Here is an 18,070-nt window from a genome sequence, read left to right as displayed (position 1 = left end):
ATATATATATATATATATATATATATATATATATATATATATATATATATATATATATATATATATATATATATATATATATATATATAGTAATAAATACAAATAATGATTCAAAAGCAATAAATCAAATAAACTAAAGCGAAATAACCAAAATAAAACCTAAAATCTAAAAGATCTAATTCGAGTAAACCTAAATTTAAAAAATATTCTCCACCAGAGTCGTCAGCTTTGGCAACCTGCCTTAAAATTTACGTTCAAACGAGTCGCCACCCATTATTTGTTTTATGGGCAAGTGAGAAACCATTTACAAAAATAAAAGATTTCGGGTAAGTAGGTAAATTAGGCAAAGGAAATGTGTTATACACACTTTGCCTCCCTTGTACTCAAGTGGATCCATTTAGCTTTAGGTTTTTTTTTATAAAAAAAGTTTTCATTATATATTAATATTGAAAAAAGTATAATATTGAAAATTAAAATCAAAGGGGTTGGCCAAAAGGGTAAACCCCAAGGGTTTTGAAAGGGTCATTGTTAGATCGAGACAACAATGACCAAAGGCCAAAAGTCGTGTATAGCAAAAATAAAATAAGATAGGACCATTGTCAGATCGAGACAACAATGACCAAAGACGTGTATAGCAAAAATAAGATAAGGCCATTGTCAGATCGAAACAACAATGACCAAATGCCAAAAGATATTTAAACCAAAATGTAGCAACAAGGGAAAAGGGAAGGCCCCATGTATCATCATTGGCCAAAAAATCATTTTTTAGAGGGGGTCTCACGTTAAATCATTGGTCAAAACAATGATTTTAAAATAAAAGAGGCCTCAGATATCGTTATTGGCCAAAAAGGTTTTTGAAATCATTGTTAATCAACCAAAAGTTTCTTGCCAATTGTGCTATTCAATTTATTCAAAATAAGATTGCACTATAAAACATGTAAAATGTCAAGCTAAATTTATTTACCCCGGCTATACAAATAATTTAAAGTAACTGTTACATATTTTAAGTAAAAAATCATTGTTATAATGTTAGGTAAATTGAATAAAAACTTATAAAACCAAAGTTAAAAATAATTTAAATGTTAGATTTAAGGAGGATAAATTTCGGGGTATGACATCGTCGTGACCTGTATTTAAGGGTGGCTTCTGTGACCGCCGTGACCTGAATATTAGGGCGGTTTAATGACCAACAATTGCAATATTTATTACTTTTTGAAATTGAAAGGGCAGTTGGTGTAAACTGTTGTGGAAACCGTCTCTACATGACAATTACGACGGATATCAAGTAACTGTCATAATTTTTGTGTCGTAAAATCGTAATTTTTTTGTAGTGAGTCCCCTCACACTCCGTGAGAGATTTCACTCTTGTCAGATTATTTTACAAGCCTACCACTAAGACTTCTCATACAATCTTTTAACAGTAACAAAGAAGCAAACTACTTCCTGGATTTCCATACACCAACAACTATGGTGGACTTTGAATTACCCTGATTCAAAGGACTTTTCCAACAAATAGAAAAACAACTTTTCCTATTTGCAACAACATGTAATGAGTACAAGACTTTCATACATATAAAGAAACAACGCAAACTTGGTGAAAAATTACAGATAAACAGGTAATTTATAATAAGCTGACTTTGCAACAACTTTAATAATTTGATAACTTTGCTACTTTTCCGACATATTGACAATTTCACTCTTATCCTTCAATGAACAAATTAATAGAATATAAATATTTAAATGCTCAGGTGTTTATATAAACTTTTTCACATTAAAATAAAAATTATACAGGAAAAGTTTTTCTGTTAAAATAATACAGACGTACGCTTGAAAAACAATAAAAATGTTCATGAAGAAGTTATTCTTCTATTTATTGTGAACCATTCACCTCTTGGTTTTCATAAAAATTTATTGAAAAATACTTATGAACAATTGCCAATGTTATGAAAAGATTTGGAGATAATTATAGGTGAAACCACAACGCAATGGTTCAGTAAAATTTCAAAAAGAAACAAGGTTACTCCATTAGCATAAGGAGGATAATCAATTATTCATGTGATAACAATTAAACATTGTGTATAAATAAGAAAGGTTAATCAACTAACTTGGCCTCCTTACTTAGAGAAAATTCAAAGAATGACACTTTTTGCCATTTTGAAATTAATTCATAAAAATGATTTTTAAACTTTTTCTTTAAGCATCTAATGTCTATAACCATTTAAACATTGTACCTTTGCTTATCTTGATTACATTCCAAAAGCCATAGCTTGGTCAAAATAATTCCTTTAAACAATATTTTGAATCATCTTTGCTAAGAGACTTTGAACTTGGATTGAACCACTTATTCCATTGTTGAATCTTTTTCTTCTTATATAAATTTGTCTTCATAAAAACATCTTCATAAGAGACTCGTCCTTCACTTAAACACAATCAAATTTGTGTAATGGTTGTTGCATATCGAGACTTCACCATGCTAGGACGTTCTCAAATAAGTTTTGGTGTTTCTATTTTCTTTTCCTGAAACTCCGTATTGATGCATACTTGTAGGATGCACACCCTTGAATCTTTAAGTGGAATGTAGTCTTTATACATGGATGATAATGCCCCATTACCTTTGTGCTGGTCCAGGTTTCTTTTTTTAAATTAACTTCACCTCCTTTCTTGCCCCCATGTTGCATCTCCTCATTTTCTTTTATGCTAGTTTCTGATTTCTCGAACCTTCCTTCTTAGATTATATTGATAGCTTCTAACATTTATCAAACTGGTAAAGGTTTTAGGGGATCTAATAAAAATGCTCATCAGGAAATTTGATTTCGGTTGAAGCCCGAGACTAAGCAAGTGTTTCTTTACCTCATCATCGACATTTTTTACTAGTATTGTTTTCGTGTTGAACCTGTTGAAATAAGATCACAGTGTCTTATATTCTTCTTGCCTAATAGATCCCAAGCTTTCCACCAACTTGGGTTGTCTCCGGGATGCCTTGGAATGGACATAGAAGTGTCTATAAAGTTTGCACCATAAATTGATAAACTAGTTCTTCATCCCTATAAACTAAATGATGGCCCATTCCTTCATAGTAAGGACATACAACTTACATTTTTAGGGCCTTTTACGCTACGAAAATTCACAAGGACGTCAACTATATTCCATGTGCTCATCAGGGTCAGTTGTCCCATCGTAAGTTCTCATCCCTAGTTGTTTTTGGAATTCTTGTTTGATGGGGTAATTGTTGATGCTTTTGCAAATGAATTTCAAAAAGAGATTTCTTCTTCTTCTTCTTCGAAATCATTGGAGTCGAGGAGTGAGTAGTTCTTTGACAATAATGACCATGAGTCTAATAACGTCTATCTTCTAACCCAGAGTGTAGAAGGAGGGTATTCAAGATGGAAGTGTATGAGTTTTATGCCTTCGGTTGTAACGCCCGGAAAAATAGTTCTTTGCTTAATTTAGACATTTGTGATGTTTATTAAAATTTTCGCAATTTGAGACGATTTAGTCGGTATTTTTCGGGATAGCGGATCGATATTTAATAGAAGATTTTAATATTTTTAGTATTAAAAATATTAATGAGTTAATGTTTAGCGTTTTGGGAATTTTCTGAGTAATTAAGATTAGATCGAAAATATGAGACATTGAGTAATAAATTGGTATATTAAAATAATTGGATTTTATTCTAATGGAGTTTAAGTGAAAGTATTATTTTTACATTAAGTGTAGAAATTAATTTGAGCTTATATTATTGTATCTTTAAGTATTAAGGGGTGTATTTTATAGGTCCATTATGAAATAATGACTAAGTGGTGGTGGCCTTTTTTTTTTTGTCATTTTGAGAAGTAGTGGAATAGAAGCATAGTGGAAACTGTGAAAAGAAAAGAAGAAATAGAGAAAGGGGGCTAGGGTTGTGAAGAGGAGAAGAAGGAGACCCAAAGTGTTGCTTTAAAGTGTCATTTTTCTCTAATTTTTCATTGAATCTTCTTAGAGCTGCACTCAATCCAATGTAAGGGGGATTCTTACTACCTAAATGGGAATATGATGGATTGTATGTAGGTTAGGGTATAGATTGCTCATTGTGTTGTGTTGAATTTGTTTTCTGTCACTGTTTGCAGATTAGAAATAAGGAGATGGATGTATGTCGTTCGGCAAAGACCACTTAGGCCATAACTACTTCGCTGTGTGCTGTTTCTGTTCATGTTGTTTTTGTTTCATACTTATCAAATGTAGTATAATTAATTAATAGGATAAGAAGCGTGTGACAGTAGTAATTATAACACAAATGTATTACAAGCAGTCCCGTTTGACCGTAATAGCTGTATTAAACAGTATAATTAGTTGTTCAGAATTTGATGAAAATTTACGTGGTAATTAAGTTTAATTAGTAGATTAACATGGTGGTGTTATTTTGTTGAAATTGTGATATTTTACGAATCGACCGAAATTGTGTTTGATTTAAATATTCTTTATAAATAAATGTTGGTTTTGTGATGGGAATTGACACACATTTTAGGAATAAAATATAATGGAATTAGAATTAATATAATATGATTATTAATTGGTTTATTTAATTAATAGTTGAATTAAATTTCAATGAGTCTATTTAATTGGAAGATAATTGGACTTAGATAAATTTTTCGGTTTGTCGGTAAATAACGGTATCTTGAGAATTTGACTGTAATTGTGTTTTTGGTTGACTATTTACGTTGAGAATAATATATTAATATGTCAATGATATCATTTTGATAATTAACATGATATCTAATTTAGTTAAATGTTAATTGGAGGTTGATTCGGTTTACTTGATAAATTGGCATATTGAGATTATTTTGAGAATTTAATCGAATGAATCGGATAATCGGTGAAGTAATTGAATTGTGTCCGATTAACCGGCATTGAGTTATGATTATATCTTATGGATTGGTTATGAATATCTTTGTGATTATTTGTTAATGGTATCGACCGTTGATTAGGTGAATTATCGGTATTGTTCCGTTATTTATATGAAGTAGTTGTAATATGTGTGAAGTGTTATTACCTTTAATAATCGGTAATAATTATGATATAGGCGTATGCCTTGTGACAAATATTTTGTGAAGTAAATGATGATGATGTTGTGTGATATCCGATTCATTGAGTCGCATACATTTGCATATATATATATATATATATTGTGATGGTTTGGATTGACAAATTAGTGACGAAGGCTTATGCCTTGTGCCTCTGAATTGACAATTGGTGACGGGAGCTGAAGCTCCGATTGGTACCACATGCATATGCACAGTTGAGTCGTTGTCCGTTGTTGTTGGTTGGAGTTGTTGATTATGCATTGCGATGCTTATATGCCGATATAGATGCTTATACATTGACTTGTTGAAAATGCTTATATATTGATAATGACGCTTAAATGTTGACTTGTTGAAGATACTTATATGTTGACTTGTTGGAGATGCCTACATGATGATATTGATGATTATATGTTGACTTATTGAAGATGCTTATATGTTGAGTTGTCTGAAGATGCATATATGATGACTGGTTGAATATGTTTATATGTTGATATTATGACTATTCATTGATGATGTTATTGGTGTTGATTATGTTGATGTTGTGCAAAATGGCGATGCCTTTATATTCTTTACCTGATATATGATTTATCATGATCCTATTTATATAGTTTAATATCTCACCCTTGTTGCTGATGTTTCCCCTACCATGGGAAATGGGCAGGTACTCAGGTATAGTTGTGAAAGTTTGTTGCTTTATCGAGTCCTGTTGGTGTGTCGCTCTGAGGGGGGTTGTTTACATTGTTGTTCTATGTTGTTAATGTTTTAGTTATTGTTATTATAACCGTTAAATCAAAGTTGAATAATATGAAGTACTTGTTATACTTTCAAGTTGTTTGAGTTGAATAAAGTTGATAGTTGACTGTTATTCGAATGCTATGTATCATTGTTAAATGGCATACACATTGAAGTTTTAAGTTGATATGTGATACTCCAATATGTTGTTTGAAATTTTAAATACTCTGATATTTTCCGCATTATAATTTCGGGTAGAATTTGGGGTGTTACATCGGTGACCCCTCTCCCTCCGGTGTGGAGGTGATTCATCAACGAGGTTTATGACTACGCCATTCTAGAGCCTAGGAGGTTAGAAATGACAGTGATACAAAATTTCAACTTCTCGGAGTTATTCGTTCTAGATTTCCAAAGTTGTTGACTATCTGTTGAGCACCATAGTAAGTCTCTAAATAAAGTATTAGTTTTGCTGCTTGTTACCTAAGCCTTTGGGAGTAGGCCATGATGTGCTCTATTATTCCCCTCTTAAGGAGGATCCACGTTAGCGACCACTGTCTTCTGGAGCTCATTGATCAAAATAGGGGGTGTAAGTGCCTTGACTGTTAGAGGAGGTTGGATCTGAATTTCTGAGTAAGATAATGAAGCAATGGGTCCTTTCTCCCAACTTGGGCTTCCCCTCACGATTTTGATAGCCGCAAATCTCAAGTTGTTAAAGTTACAAATTGCCCCTTTTCCTAATTTTCCATTTTACTTATGTTTGAGAAAGTAGTTTGAACGTTATTGTTCGTTTCCACAAACAATGCTAATGTTCCTTCTGACAAGGAAACTTCATTTTGAAAGAAGACTATTGTCAGGTATTAGCAGTCTCGAGCCTATGGATCTTTCATGCCTATTTGTTTTGGTTGAATGGAAAATGAGTGATACCGACAAACACTCCGACGCTGAAGTCAATAACTGCATGGTGTAACATGTATACAATTTAGGCAATGTTTGTGTGTACCATGACTTCATGTTTGCAGTTCCTTATATAACACTTTTATTAGAGTTTATGAAGATCCATAACCTTGATTTTAATCATAGTCGTCCCAAACAAGCAAATGTCAAAATAAAATTCGTTCCTTTATCTGACAACTCTGTTTTAATCGTTTGCTTGAATTAAATGCTTTAAGACCACATAAAAAAAATTTAATATTCAAATAAATATCTTATTTCATCATATGAATTTCTATTCCTGTCCTTAATTGAGAACACAAATTTAACTAAAAAAATTAATCAAATATTTAAATCTTTTAACTATTTGTTCTAGTCAATGGATATAAAAAATTACATATAAAAGAAGAGGTTAAAGGTAATGCTTTGATTGTAAGTTTTACACTCTCATTCAATAATAATCCATCAATTAGCGATGTCACACAACAAAATTAAAAATATCAAGATGACTTAGCATGATACATGATAGTGATTGATACTGCATTTTTTTCTCATAAAAGAATATCAAGTTTATAATAAATTTAATTATTTTAATAAAATAATTTTAACATTTCCGCGTTATAAATAAATATCTTGATTCACGCTAAAGAAAGTAAAGTATACCATCTTATCTAATTACATCACTTAATATGCTAGTTTAAATAAAATATCTAGTAAAAGAATATTAAGAGTTTTAAGAGTAAACCACAATTTTCGTAAAAAAATCACTTTTTTCTAATTCTAAATATCGTATATAAGAGTCTAAAAGAGCACCTAGTTTTCAAATCCGAAGCTGATCTAGCGGGTCCCACCTAGCTAACAGCTGTGAAAAAGTTGTCACTTTTTCTTAACCTTTTCTCTCCCTCTCTCTCTACAGCACTTCAAAACCCAGCTACTCCCTCTCCAAACCCATACGAACAAAAATGGCGAAAACCAAGGGTTTCAACGTTCTCCACAACCTCATCCACATTGCTACCGAAATCTCTCAAATCTCCACCTTCCATTCCCTCATCAAAACGCAATGCTTCGATCTCAGCCGTAGGATCACTTTCCTCATTCCCCTCTTTCAACACCTCGTCAACGACGCCGTTTTCGTTCCTTACGAAGCTCTCGTTTCGCTTCAAGAAGCTTTTCTTTCTGCTAAGGATTTGCTTCGGTTTTGTTCTCAGTCAAGCCAGCTCTACATGGTTTGCATTGCTAGCTACACTCTTCGTTAGAAAAATTGCTTATTTATATTTATTTTTGTTAAAATTAGGGTTTTTTAGTTTCTACTTTTTGAGATATAAATTAATGCAATTCCATAATAGACTGCATGGTTCATTAATTGTGATTTCTGTTAAGCTGCAAAATGTTATAGTGTAGTAATTGCAATGCTGTTGCAGAGACTTCTTAAACCGTTGTATTGCGGCTGCGATTGCAGTTGTGGCATGCGAATTAGAATTATGATAGTGTTTGTTTGTCTTTCTTTTTTCTGATTGGTTTTGTTGATTGCTATTGTAGATATTGGAGAGGGAGAAAATTAAGTGCAAATTCACAGATCTGGCTTCGCATTTTGAACAAGCTATAAACGAGATTTCGTATGACAAAATTGATATTTCTGAGGAGTTAAAGGAGCAGGTGAAATACTTTATTTGCTTAGAATATTTCTATGTTGAAATGTGTGAGTGTGCTGTATTTTTGTATAGGCTTTTATTTGAACTTGTAGTCTGGCATGTAATATGATTTTGCAGATTTGGTACGTTAAGTTCCAATTGCGCGAATTTGTGTTGCCGATCTTCTTGTTACCATTTTGAATCTCTGTTTATTAATTGGCCAAGTATTAATGTTGTGAGTTTATGTGACCAATGTTAGCTGACTTGGTCTAACATGGCATGTTGACGTGGTCCAAAAAGGACACCATACTCGCATTGTTTATTTCAGTGCACACGAACATCACAAATATATCATGATTAGATTAGGGTTATTGTAACAGTTTGGATTTGGATTGTTGAGGGACCCCAATTCATGCCACTGAAACTCGGGGGACTAAGTTGACAATCGTGGTATTTGAGAGATCAAAATGGCAAATTAAGCATTTCATATATAGTTTAAAATTGAAACACAATTTCATGCTTTTATGAATAATGTAATAAAGTGTGGTTCTTTTCACGTTAGGTTGTGTTGGGTTTAGTAAAACAAAATGAACTTATGGTGAGGGTTTTGAAGTTAAAAATGAATGCATGAAATATTTTCTCAAACCTGACAAGTCATTGATTTCTTATTTGTCTGTTGCTAGTTCCTAGTTTACTACTTCAATCTCAAGGTATTTATTTTCTGCCTCTATTGTTGTCATAGATCGCACTTGTGGCTTCCCAGTTTCGAAGGGCCAAAGAACATTTTGTTCCACCTGGTCTGGAGCTTTATGAGCACCTGTTGTCTATCTATAATCAGAGCTGTGATGTGACTGCTGAATCTGATGCACTACGTTTAATATGTGAAAAACTACAATTTGTGAGTGCTGAAGATATCGAAAAAGAGTCACTTGCTCTTCATAAGGTGATTGTTGATGGGGGTGGTTATTATGAGAAAAGCTTGCAGGGATTGTCAGCGGTGCTGAGAAAAATTGATGATTTTTTGTTCAAGGATTCTGAAAATAAGGGAGATGATTGTGTTGAGAAACGCCCACAGGTGTTGTCAAGTGGGGATTTGCCTCCTCAAACTAGTGAGCTATGTGCGAACTTATGTTGTCAGTCACCGGTTGTGCCGGAGGAGTTTCGCTGCCCAATATCTCTTGAGCTAATGAAAGATCCTGTCATCATTTCGACAGGGCAGGTTTGTACCTGAGAAATAATTGCTTATTTATTTTCTCAAAAACTAGTTTTTATTACGATCATCATTAAGCACGGTAAAAGTTTAAATCTCATGACATGCTAATGTATTTAGGTTTGTGGTAGTCTGCATTTGAAAATTAAAAAAGACTATTATTGTGCGATGGCGTGAGATTTTTCTAATCTATAGCTTAGAAGCATTTTTCTTTTTGCATTGCGAAGATAATCCTATGGGTTTAAATTATAAATTTTAAAGAGCAATTAATAACCAAGAATGGTGCCTTGTAAGAAACTGCAAGAACAGTGAAGAACATATCTCTTGAAAAAATTGATGTGAAGATTCTAGTACTTTAAATCAAGGATTGAGATCTTGAATAAATTTAACTGTAAAGACAAAAAAAGGCTGTTTGTTATTAATCTTATCTTTTTTGTTTTTTGAAAAGCGGTTGTTTTAGAAAATTTCTTATGTTAATTATTGACTTCACTATTACGATATAGGTTTATAATAAATTTGATAGTATTGTGTAATACTGGTACTATCAATCAACGGTTAATTGATACACAAGATTGTAATATTAGCTCGTTGATGTAAAACTCATGTGATTATTTATTTTAGTTTTGGTACTTTCAAACTAAAATATATGGATACAATTAAATGAAATTAGCCATTGCCTCTTAAAGATTGATTTTCATTATTAAATTGATATGTATATTTTTCCTTTATAATGGATAAACATACTTGGGAGACCAAATGGATCTTTTTTGCTTTACATACTAATTTAAGTTATTGCTGGAAATGTAGGAAGAATAGTTTGAAGGGGGGGTGTAGGAAGAATAGTGAATTTTGATAGATCAATTCTATTACTTGAAGAGACTTGTATGATATTATTTAGAAAAGTTTCACGTTTAGAAACTTTGTAATCCTATTTTTCACCCTTTCTGCAGACATATGAACGAACTTGCATTAGGAAATGGCTTGATACAGGGCATCAAACATGTCCCATCACTCGGCAGATTGTTTCGAGCCCCATTCTCATACCTAATCATGTTTTATACAACCTGATATCAAATTGGTGCGAGGCAAACGGAGTTGAACCACCTAAAAGATTAGAAAGTTTACGGCTCTACAAGCAAACATCAGATGGCTCCTCTGAATTAATAGACCTTGATTCCTTAATGAGGAAACTAATTTCCAGATACATTGAGGATCAGCGATGTGCAGCAGGTCAGCATTGTTCCAAACAGACTTATTCTTCAATATGCTACTTATATTTGATTTATAAATTTTTTTATTTGCAGTCTGCAACTGTACGATGGTCACTTCTTTTCTCCATATAACTGAAACTGAAATCGTTTTTCCATTTGTTATAGGACAATATAGCAATGATTTGGATTTAATAGGTTACAACTGGGGTTTTATTAGATTGATTAATGCTAGAAAGCATGTTGTATTAGGTTTGTGATAAACCAAACATAGAAATTTAATAGTAATAATCTGCTTTTAATTGCAACAATCACGTAATTACTGATTCAGAATAGAGAACAGACTCTTTTACAATACAACAAATTAGGAAGTAACACAAACGATTACAAGACAAATCCGATCCAAGAAATTTGAGAGTCTTGGTCTCCGTTCTAAGTAATAGAGAGCTCGGTCTATCACAACCAACATCCAGTTCAAATTAATAGCTTACTGATTTTTCCTTCAGCGTTTCTATTTATTCAAAATCTGTCTCAATATATTAACATAACTGCCTGCCTGATAACAAAACGGCTACCTAAAACATAATAACTGCTGACTGTTGTCTAATACACCCTCCGTCCAAAATTATGTCATTCTAGCAAAATATATTTTTCGGAAATTATGTTATTTTGCATTATCAATTGATCATTAATGCTTACTTTCCTTTACTGCTCTTCATTATTTATTGTTCTATTCTTTTCCTTTTCTTAATTTATCTCATCCTTGCAATTATTGAAGGATACTTTTTGTAAAATAATTCATAGTTTCTTTTGTCTATACCATATTTAACTACATTTCCTAATTTGTGTAAAATTGTTAGAATGACATAATTTGGGACGGAGGGAGTAACATAATTACTCCATGCTAATATAATATAATAATAATACTAATAGCGCCACATTTGGGAATAATTAGTCCTTACAAAAGTAGCTTGTACGCCATATTATTAATAGCATTGCAGTTGCGTACAATAGCAGAATCGCGGAGCAGCAGCAACATCTGGTGCAACGTCTTTTGGTAGCTATCCGGCTTCAGCAGCTGCGGTGTTAGCAGCTGCAATTTGCGGAAAATTCGTGGCTGAATGGCCCTTTTGCGGCTCTGTTTCTGTCAAGTAGAAGACTTTCCAGCCACAATCTTCTGTTTTTGGGTACTATTTGTAGTTTTTCGACCACCACCCTCCTGTGTTGAGAAGAAACTTGAAAGAAGAACCAAGAAGAAATAAAGGATGATGATGAAAAGACGCACGGGCACAACAAATAGTATGGCTTCCCTGACTGATACATGCGTTTTGGAGATGTTTTGTGAATTATATGAGTTATATGCTCGGATATAAATTGTAAATTCAATGATAAAATTTGAGGCGGGACGGGTCTTGTTTTTGGTAAGCTAAATTTTAGGGTGAGAGGAGTTTCTTTCATTATAAGGTAGAGATATGCCACAAGCCCTGCCTTAGCAGGAATCAAACCCTAGACCCTCCTGTCTTACAGTATTCAATTCTTCCAATGAAGGGATCTTAAATTTGTAGTAAAAGGGATTGTTTTGAATTTTTAACATCATTATAATTTGAGAAAAATACATCTATTGCGATCTCTCAAACCCACATGCTTGCATTTCCTAATGATGCTTTACTAATAATGAGTGTTTTTATCTTCATTTTACTGCAGGAGAGCTCCGTCTTCTTGCCAAACACAATAGCGAAAATCGAAAGTTGATTGCTGAAGCTGGGGCTATACCCCTCCTCACTGATCTCCTCTTTACTCCTGATGCTGGAACCCAGGAGCATGCAGTTACCGCTCTTCTCAATCTATCTATCTACGAGGAGAACAAAGAGCGCATCATGGCTTCTGATGCTGTGCCGGGAATCCTTTACGTGCTAAAAAATGGTAGCATGGAAGCTCGGGAAAATGCAGCAGCCACCTTTTTCAACCTCTCTTCAGTAGATGAGAACAAAATGATAATCGGTGCATCTGGAGCAATCCAGGCTCTAGTTACTCTCTTCTGCGAAGGAAGTCAAAGAGGAAAGGCTGATGCTGCGTCAGCTTTATTCAAACTGTGTATATACCAAGGGAACAAAGGACGTGCTGTAAAGGCTGGTATTGTACCCAAATTGATCGAAATGTTAACAGAACCAGGTGGGGAGATGAGGGGTGAGGCATTGGCAATACTAGCTGTAATAGCTAGCCACCCGGACGGAAAAGCAGCAATTGGATCTATGAATGCTCTTCCCATTCTGGCTGAATTAATCATTAATGGATCTTACAGGAACAAAGAGAATGCGACCTCGGTGCTTGTATACATCTGTAAAGGAGATCCACTGTACCTACCGATTGTCGCTTCACATGAAGTGATCAATCCTCTCATGGAACTGGCCGCAAATGGCTCAGAAAGGGGCAAGCGGAAAGCCGAACAGCTTCTTGAGCTGTTAGGCAATTAGAGACCATTGTGAATATACAATGGCAACTGTCAGCTAGCTTTTTGGTGCTGCTGTTGTCTCTGTATGTTGCAGCTGCTGGTATAGATAGTAATGATATGGTTTACAACATATTTTTAGTAAAGAGTTAGCAATATTTCCTTTTTATGTTTTAGTTAAAAGGAAAATTTGATTTCAGTGAACCAATTATTTTGCTGAATTGAATCACTTGTGGTGGAAAGCTGGTAACAAGTGTTTAGGCAACAATTTGATTATTGTTTAAGTACAGATATTTGTTTCATTGTTTAAGAATATCGATGACCCACGATTACTTATTTTAGTGTCTGTTTTGGGTTATTTGAATATGTATATGGATGACATCGAGATTCATTAATGGTAGATTTGTTGAACTAAAGTGTTATTTTAGATGATTTTTAAAATTGAAGTTAGGTTGTTTGTATTTTTAAAATTAAATATTTATACATTATTTTCTATAAAAACACTTATAAAAATGGTGTTTGTTTTTCTTTTTTTTTCCCTCTATTTTTTCTCCCTTCAAAGTCATTCAGTTTCCTTCTTTCTAAATTTGCAAAAGGAATTTAAGAGTTAACCTTTATATTTTTAGTAAAAAAGAATGATTTTCATAATATAATATTTTGTCAAAAAACAACATAATTCACTTTTAGAACAAAATCATATTAGTATATCATGATATCTCTCATAATTTTAGCTACCGACAAAATGTGTTTGTCCTTAATAATAATACCATATAAACCAGTTATAATTATCAATCAAGAGCCACCTTTGTTGAAAAAAATGTACATCATTTGAGATGTGGCGTACCGTAAAAGGACCCAAGATATTTGTTATAAGAAAGAAATTCTAATACATTTTCCTCTAAAGCTTATTGGAATTCCTTTTTGCAATTGAATGTCTAATTAACAGTTTTTTAAGCCTCATGTTCCTATGATTACGTCTTTCGGTGATATGATGTCTCATTCAAAAATCTGGCAGCTTATTGTTGCAAGTGGAAATTTATTGATTGATGCATGTATTAGGAATCAGACAAGTCTCGATGTCGATTTCCACAGATATAATGCTTGCTCATGTTGCTCGTGGGGGCATGGTTACGTGATTCATCTTTTAAGGATATGATGCTTGATTGAATAGCAATGCTTTTTGGTTTCGGCTCATGACTCATGACATTATTCTTATGGGAATATTGAATGTATTTGAGAGCTAAAGTCAAGATGTGTATGGCATTGTTGTCAAACTTAAAAATCACTATGGGCAATATCGTGTGCTTGGTAGGTAAGCCTTCGTATAAAGAGCCAATTGGTATAATTAGGATGGGAAATAAGTCGAGTCGAGTCGAACTCGTTTCAGTTTGTCTCGATTAGATAAGAATTAGTGCAACTTAAAATTTGACTCGAGTTTGATATGATTTTGTTTAAATTCAAATTTGACTCGATTTAAATTCAAGAACAACTCAGTTCAACTTGTTAGCTTTATCTCAATAGGTTTAACTTTTTTGCTTCACGGACTTATTATTTTTAAATTATTATTATTATTATTATTATTATTATTATTATTATTTTTCTATATTTGACATTTAAAATTAATTTTTTTTTTAAAAATATTTAAATAAAATAAAACTTATAATATTTGAAGAAAATCGAGGACTAAGATTTAGAGTAATTTTTAAAACTAAGGATAGGCATCAGTTCATTTCGAGTTGGGTTCGGGTCCTTAATCTAAAACCGGACCAACCCACTGAGCCACATGAACCCACTTTTGATCATTTGGACTTTCGGTTCAATCAAATTCGATTTTTATCATATTCAGTTAGCTATGTCGGTTTTTTCAATTATTCAAGTAATTGGGCCAAATTGAATTTCAAGCCCATATTTAAAATCAATTAAAGTTTAATTTTTCTGAATCTCTTATCCCATCCTTTGGGGTTCTTAGGCACCATGTGCGTTTCCAAAAATACCATTTATTTTCGTAGATGTATCTCTGGACGTACTTTTTTTTACTCAACATCAAAATTTTCTGTAGATGCATATACAAAATTTGTCCGTATGTATATTTACGGAAGAAACCTAGAAATAGAAAACCAAAAAATCAACATTGCAACGACAAAAATGACATTCATAAATTAAAATCGGTATTACATTGATGATTTCAACATAAAATTAAATATTACATTTCAATAGCCCGGTGGACGCTTGCACATCTCTAAGATTTGCTCGACCATTCTTCGTACCGTCGCTACCAACTCAAGCAGAATTTTCTCTTCAAAATCGAAATACGTTCGCCACATCGCCAAAATATCCTCTCGGTTCTTGAGCTCAAAGATGCTGTAAATGAAACGATGTTCTCTTCGTTGTCAACTGAAGGTGAGCGATACTCGAGCTTCACAATCTTTTGTTTGTCTCCGTAAGGTAGGCGATGGTGGATTTCAGCAATGATATCGTCGAGCGAGGTGTAATCGTTGAGTTTGAACGTCCATTCGAGTGTTTTGCCGTCAGAGTAAGAGACACTTGTGACATACCAACGGATGTTGATATCATATTGAGATATTTTTGTGTTTGTGTGAAAGAAAACATAAGAAACCCCAAATTTATAGAAAACCTAGGTGAATATGGACCATCCATTTTCTGTCACACAATATTCTGTAGCTATATCCATGGAAAGAACCGATATATTTTTGTTCCGTAGGTATATCTACGAAAAATACTCAGGGACTGCATCTTAAGAAGCTTCCGTAGATACATCTCCGGAACTTTCGCTGTTACATTTTTTGCAGTAGAATAAAATAATAAGGAAAATGAGTATATTGTAATGGGAAAAATTGATAATAGTAAGGAAAGTGAGCATATTGCAATGTTAAAAATTGACTATATTGCAATGTTAAATAGTGAGTATATTACACTTCCAAAATTCAAAACAAATATCGTCGATTAAATCTATTGGTGGTTCCATCTTGAACTTTTCCGCATTCGATTCATTTTCAATGTTGTTCAATCTTTCGAATTCGTGCATCCTATCAACAAAAAGACCCGGCCACGTCTTGACATTTGCGTCATGAAGAGTCGCCCATTCTGGTGACGTAAGTGGTATGGGGCATCCATGTTTCAAGTAAACTTGTACAAAATGACTTGATTTTGCAAGCCATCCAATACACATGATGCGATCATTTGGATTCCTAGGTGGTGCGGTGCGGAGCAGGAAAAAGGTTTTTGAAAATCCGTAGTGCGTCAAGTCAATGAACACCCTATCATATGCATATGCAATAAGATTCCCCATTTCCAAAAATCTCATCAATTTTGAAACCAGTGTGTGACCGCTCAACCAAGGAACAAGAGATTCATAAACCGCTTCAAGTTTATCTTTCTCTCCATATAACTGCGTGTAAGAGTCTTTATGTGTCTTCAACTCTTGTATAAGTTGATGACGGACAAGCGCATGGCTATCCTCTCCTTTACCGAGCAAAGTCGAAACGGCCCGGTAACCGCAATTACCGTTCCCCTCAACATTGACGATCCGCTCAATGTATTTGTGCATAAAAACCGACATCTCATCGATGAAGGAATTTTCGATGTAATCGGTGTCGGAGGCGGTTTGCTTATGCGATCTCCTTTCATGGAACTTTTTTTGAGATTTAGGGGTCGGTGAATCGGGAAAAAGTTTATCAACGTGCTCACAATAAGAAGGAGACCGTATAGTCGAGTTGACATTTGGTGTAGGCTTCATTTTCTTCGGAGCATCCTTTGTCTTTACTAGTTGAGAAGGCAGTTTCATGTCGATCGCTTCGGGATATCCAATATTCCTCAATTGTTCTTTGATGTGGAGTTTCATGTTGTCACCGGCCTTTGAAAATATCTCTTGTATCGCTTCCAATTTGGTAGAAATAGAGATATTCTATTTACCTCATTCCATGTAACCATCATCATCAAAACTAAGTCTTTTCCAATGAGGGCTAACTTCGTCCATTCTTATTGGCTCACCTAGTTTCATCTTTTTAGCAATAACACAAGCACACGGGAGACTATATGTTTTAAAAATAGTGCAACCACACTCTGCGCTATCGGAACCTACAATTTCATCTCGTGAAAAATATAGTTCAACCCGGGACGAGACATATTGCTGACTAATTGAGAATAAAGAATGTTGTCCTTAAATCGACGTTCCAACACCGTTATGCTTCGACTTAATGTAGTTTATATCTCATTAAGTTGGTTTTTAATCATGAGATTTATAGAGTCCCAATCTCGACACAAGTCACCCTTGCTATTACCCAACCAATTTTTTAAACTAGCATGTGCCGACTCAACTCTGTTGGTGGTTGTATTCTCAAGTTGTCGGACATTATCAGTCCATGCACAAACAAACTTCTCCTCCACCTTATCAAGAATGGTGCTTTAAACATATTTCAATAAATCAGGATACTTTTCACACACTTTCCGAAATTGAATGACGACATCGGCATAAAATTCTTTTGTTGAAGAATTTACAATATGATTCCATGCATCCATTATTTGATCAACAATCACACCGGACTTCACCAATTTTCCACATTCGGTCTCTACTTGTTTCGTCCCTACCGCGGGTTTAACCTTACTTCTCACATTACATGTTATGTGATACCGACAATGTAATGCTTTAGAAAAAGGAAATACCTTTGCTACTGCATTCATTAATGCGGTATCGTGGTCTGTTACATTCGCCTTAGGCATCTCGACTTGGTCCTTCAAAAGTGACCAAAAACACCTCTAATGCCCATGTAAAATTGTCCTCTTTTTCACACTCCAAAAAAAGAAAAAGCAACCGCATAAGTCTTCTCTAT

The 18,070-nt window shown here is 33.8% G+C and overlaps 2 protein-coding genes across 2 annotated transcripts; one reads left to right on the top strand and one right to left on the bottom strand.

Moving 5' to 3' along the window:
• Positions 1 to 7,577: 7,577 nt before the first annotated feature.
• On the top strand, positions 7,578 to 13,647 carry LOC131609279 (U-box domain-containing protein 13-like). Its single transcript, XM_058880975.1, has 5 exons — positions 7,578 to 7,948; positions 8,262 to 8,378; positions 9,096 to 9,572; positions 10,514 to 10,793; positions 12,476 to 13,647. Exons 1-5 carry the CDS (start codon positions 7,685 to 7,687, stop codon positions 13,243 to 13,245), a joined length of 1,908 nt encoding a protein of 635 aa, XP_058736958.1. The 5' UTR covers positions 7,578 to 7,684; the 3' UTR covers positions 13,246 to 13,647.
• A 2,328-nt stretch (positions 13,648 to 15,975) lies between these two features.
• Positions 15,976 to 17,082, bottom strand: LOC131614010 (uncharacterized). Its single transcript, XM_058885641.1, has 2 exons — positions 16,214 to 17,082; positions 15,976 to 16,012 (listed from the first exon to the last, which is right to left on the bottom strand). Exons 1-2 carry the CDS (start codon positions 17,080 to 17,082, stop codon positions 15,976 to 15,978), a joined length of 906 nt encoding a protein of 301 aa, XP_058741624.1.
• Positions 17,083 to 18,070: the final 988 nt, after the last annotated feature.

The sequence above is a fragment of the Vicia villosa genome, linkage group LG6 (assembly GCF_029867415.1).
Source record: "Vicia villosa cultivar HV-30 ecotype Madison, WI linkage group LG6, Vvil1.0, whole genome shotgun sequence".
NCBI classification, from domain to species: Eukaryota; Viridiplantae; Streptophyta; class Magnoliopsida; order Fabales; family Fabaceae; genus Vicia; species Vicia villosa.
This window is presented reverse-complemented; position numbering and strand designations above follow the sequence as displayed.

Coding starts and splice junctions, on each gene's coding strand:
- LOC131609279 (XM_058880975.1), top strand. CDS start 7,685: ATGGCGAAAACCAAGGGTTTCAACGTTCTCCACAACCTCATCCACATT. Junction 7,949..8,261: donor AGTCAAGCCAGCTCTACATG/GTTTGCATTGCT, acceptor TTGCTATTGTAG/ATATTGGAGAGGGAGAAAAT. Junction 10,794..12,475: donor GGATCAGCGATGTGCAGCAG/GTCAGCATTGTT, acceptor ATTTTACTGCAG/GAGAGCTCCGTCTTCTTGCC.
- LOC131614010 (XM_058885641.1), bottom strand. CDS start 17,082: ATGAAACTCCACATCAAAGAACAATTGAGGAATATTGGATATCCCGAA. Junction 16,013..16,213: donor AATGAATCGAATGCGGAAAA/GTTCAAGATGGA, acceptor AAAATGTAACAG/CGAAAGTTCCGGAGATGTAT.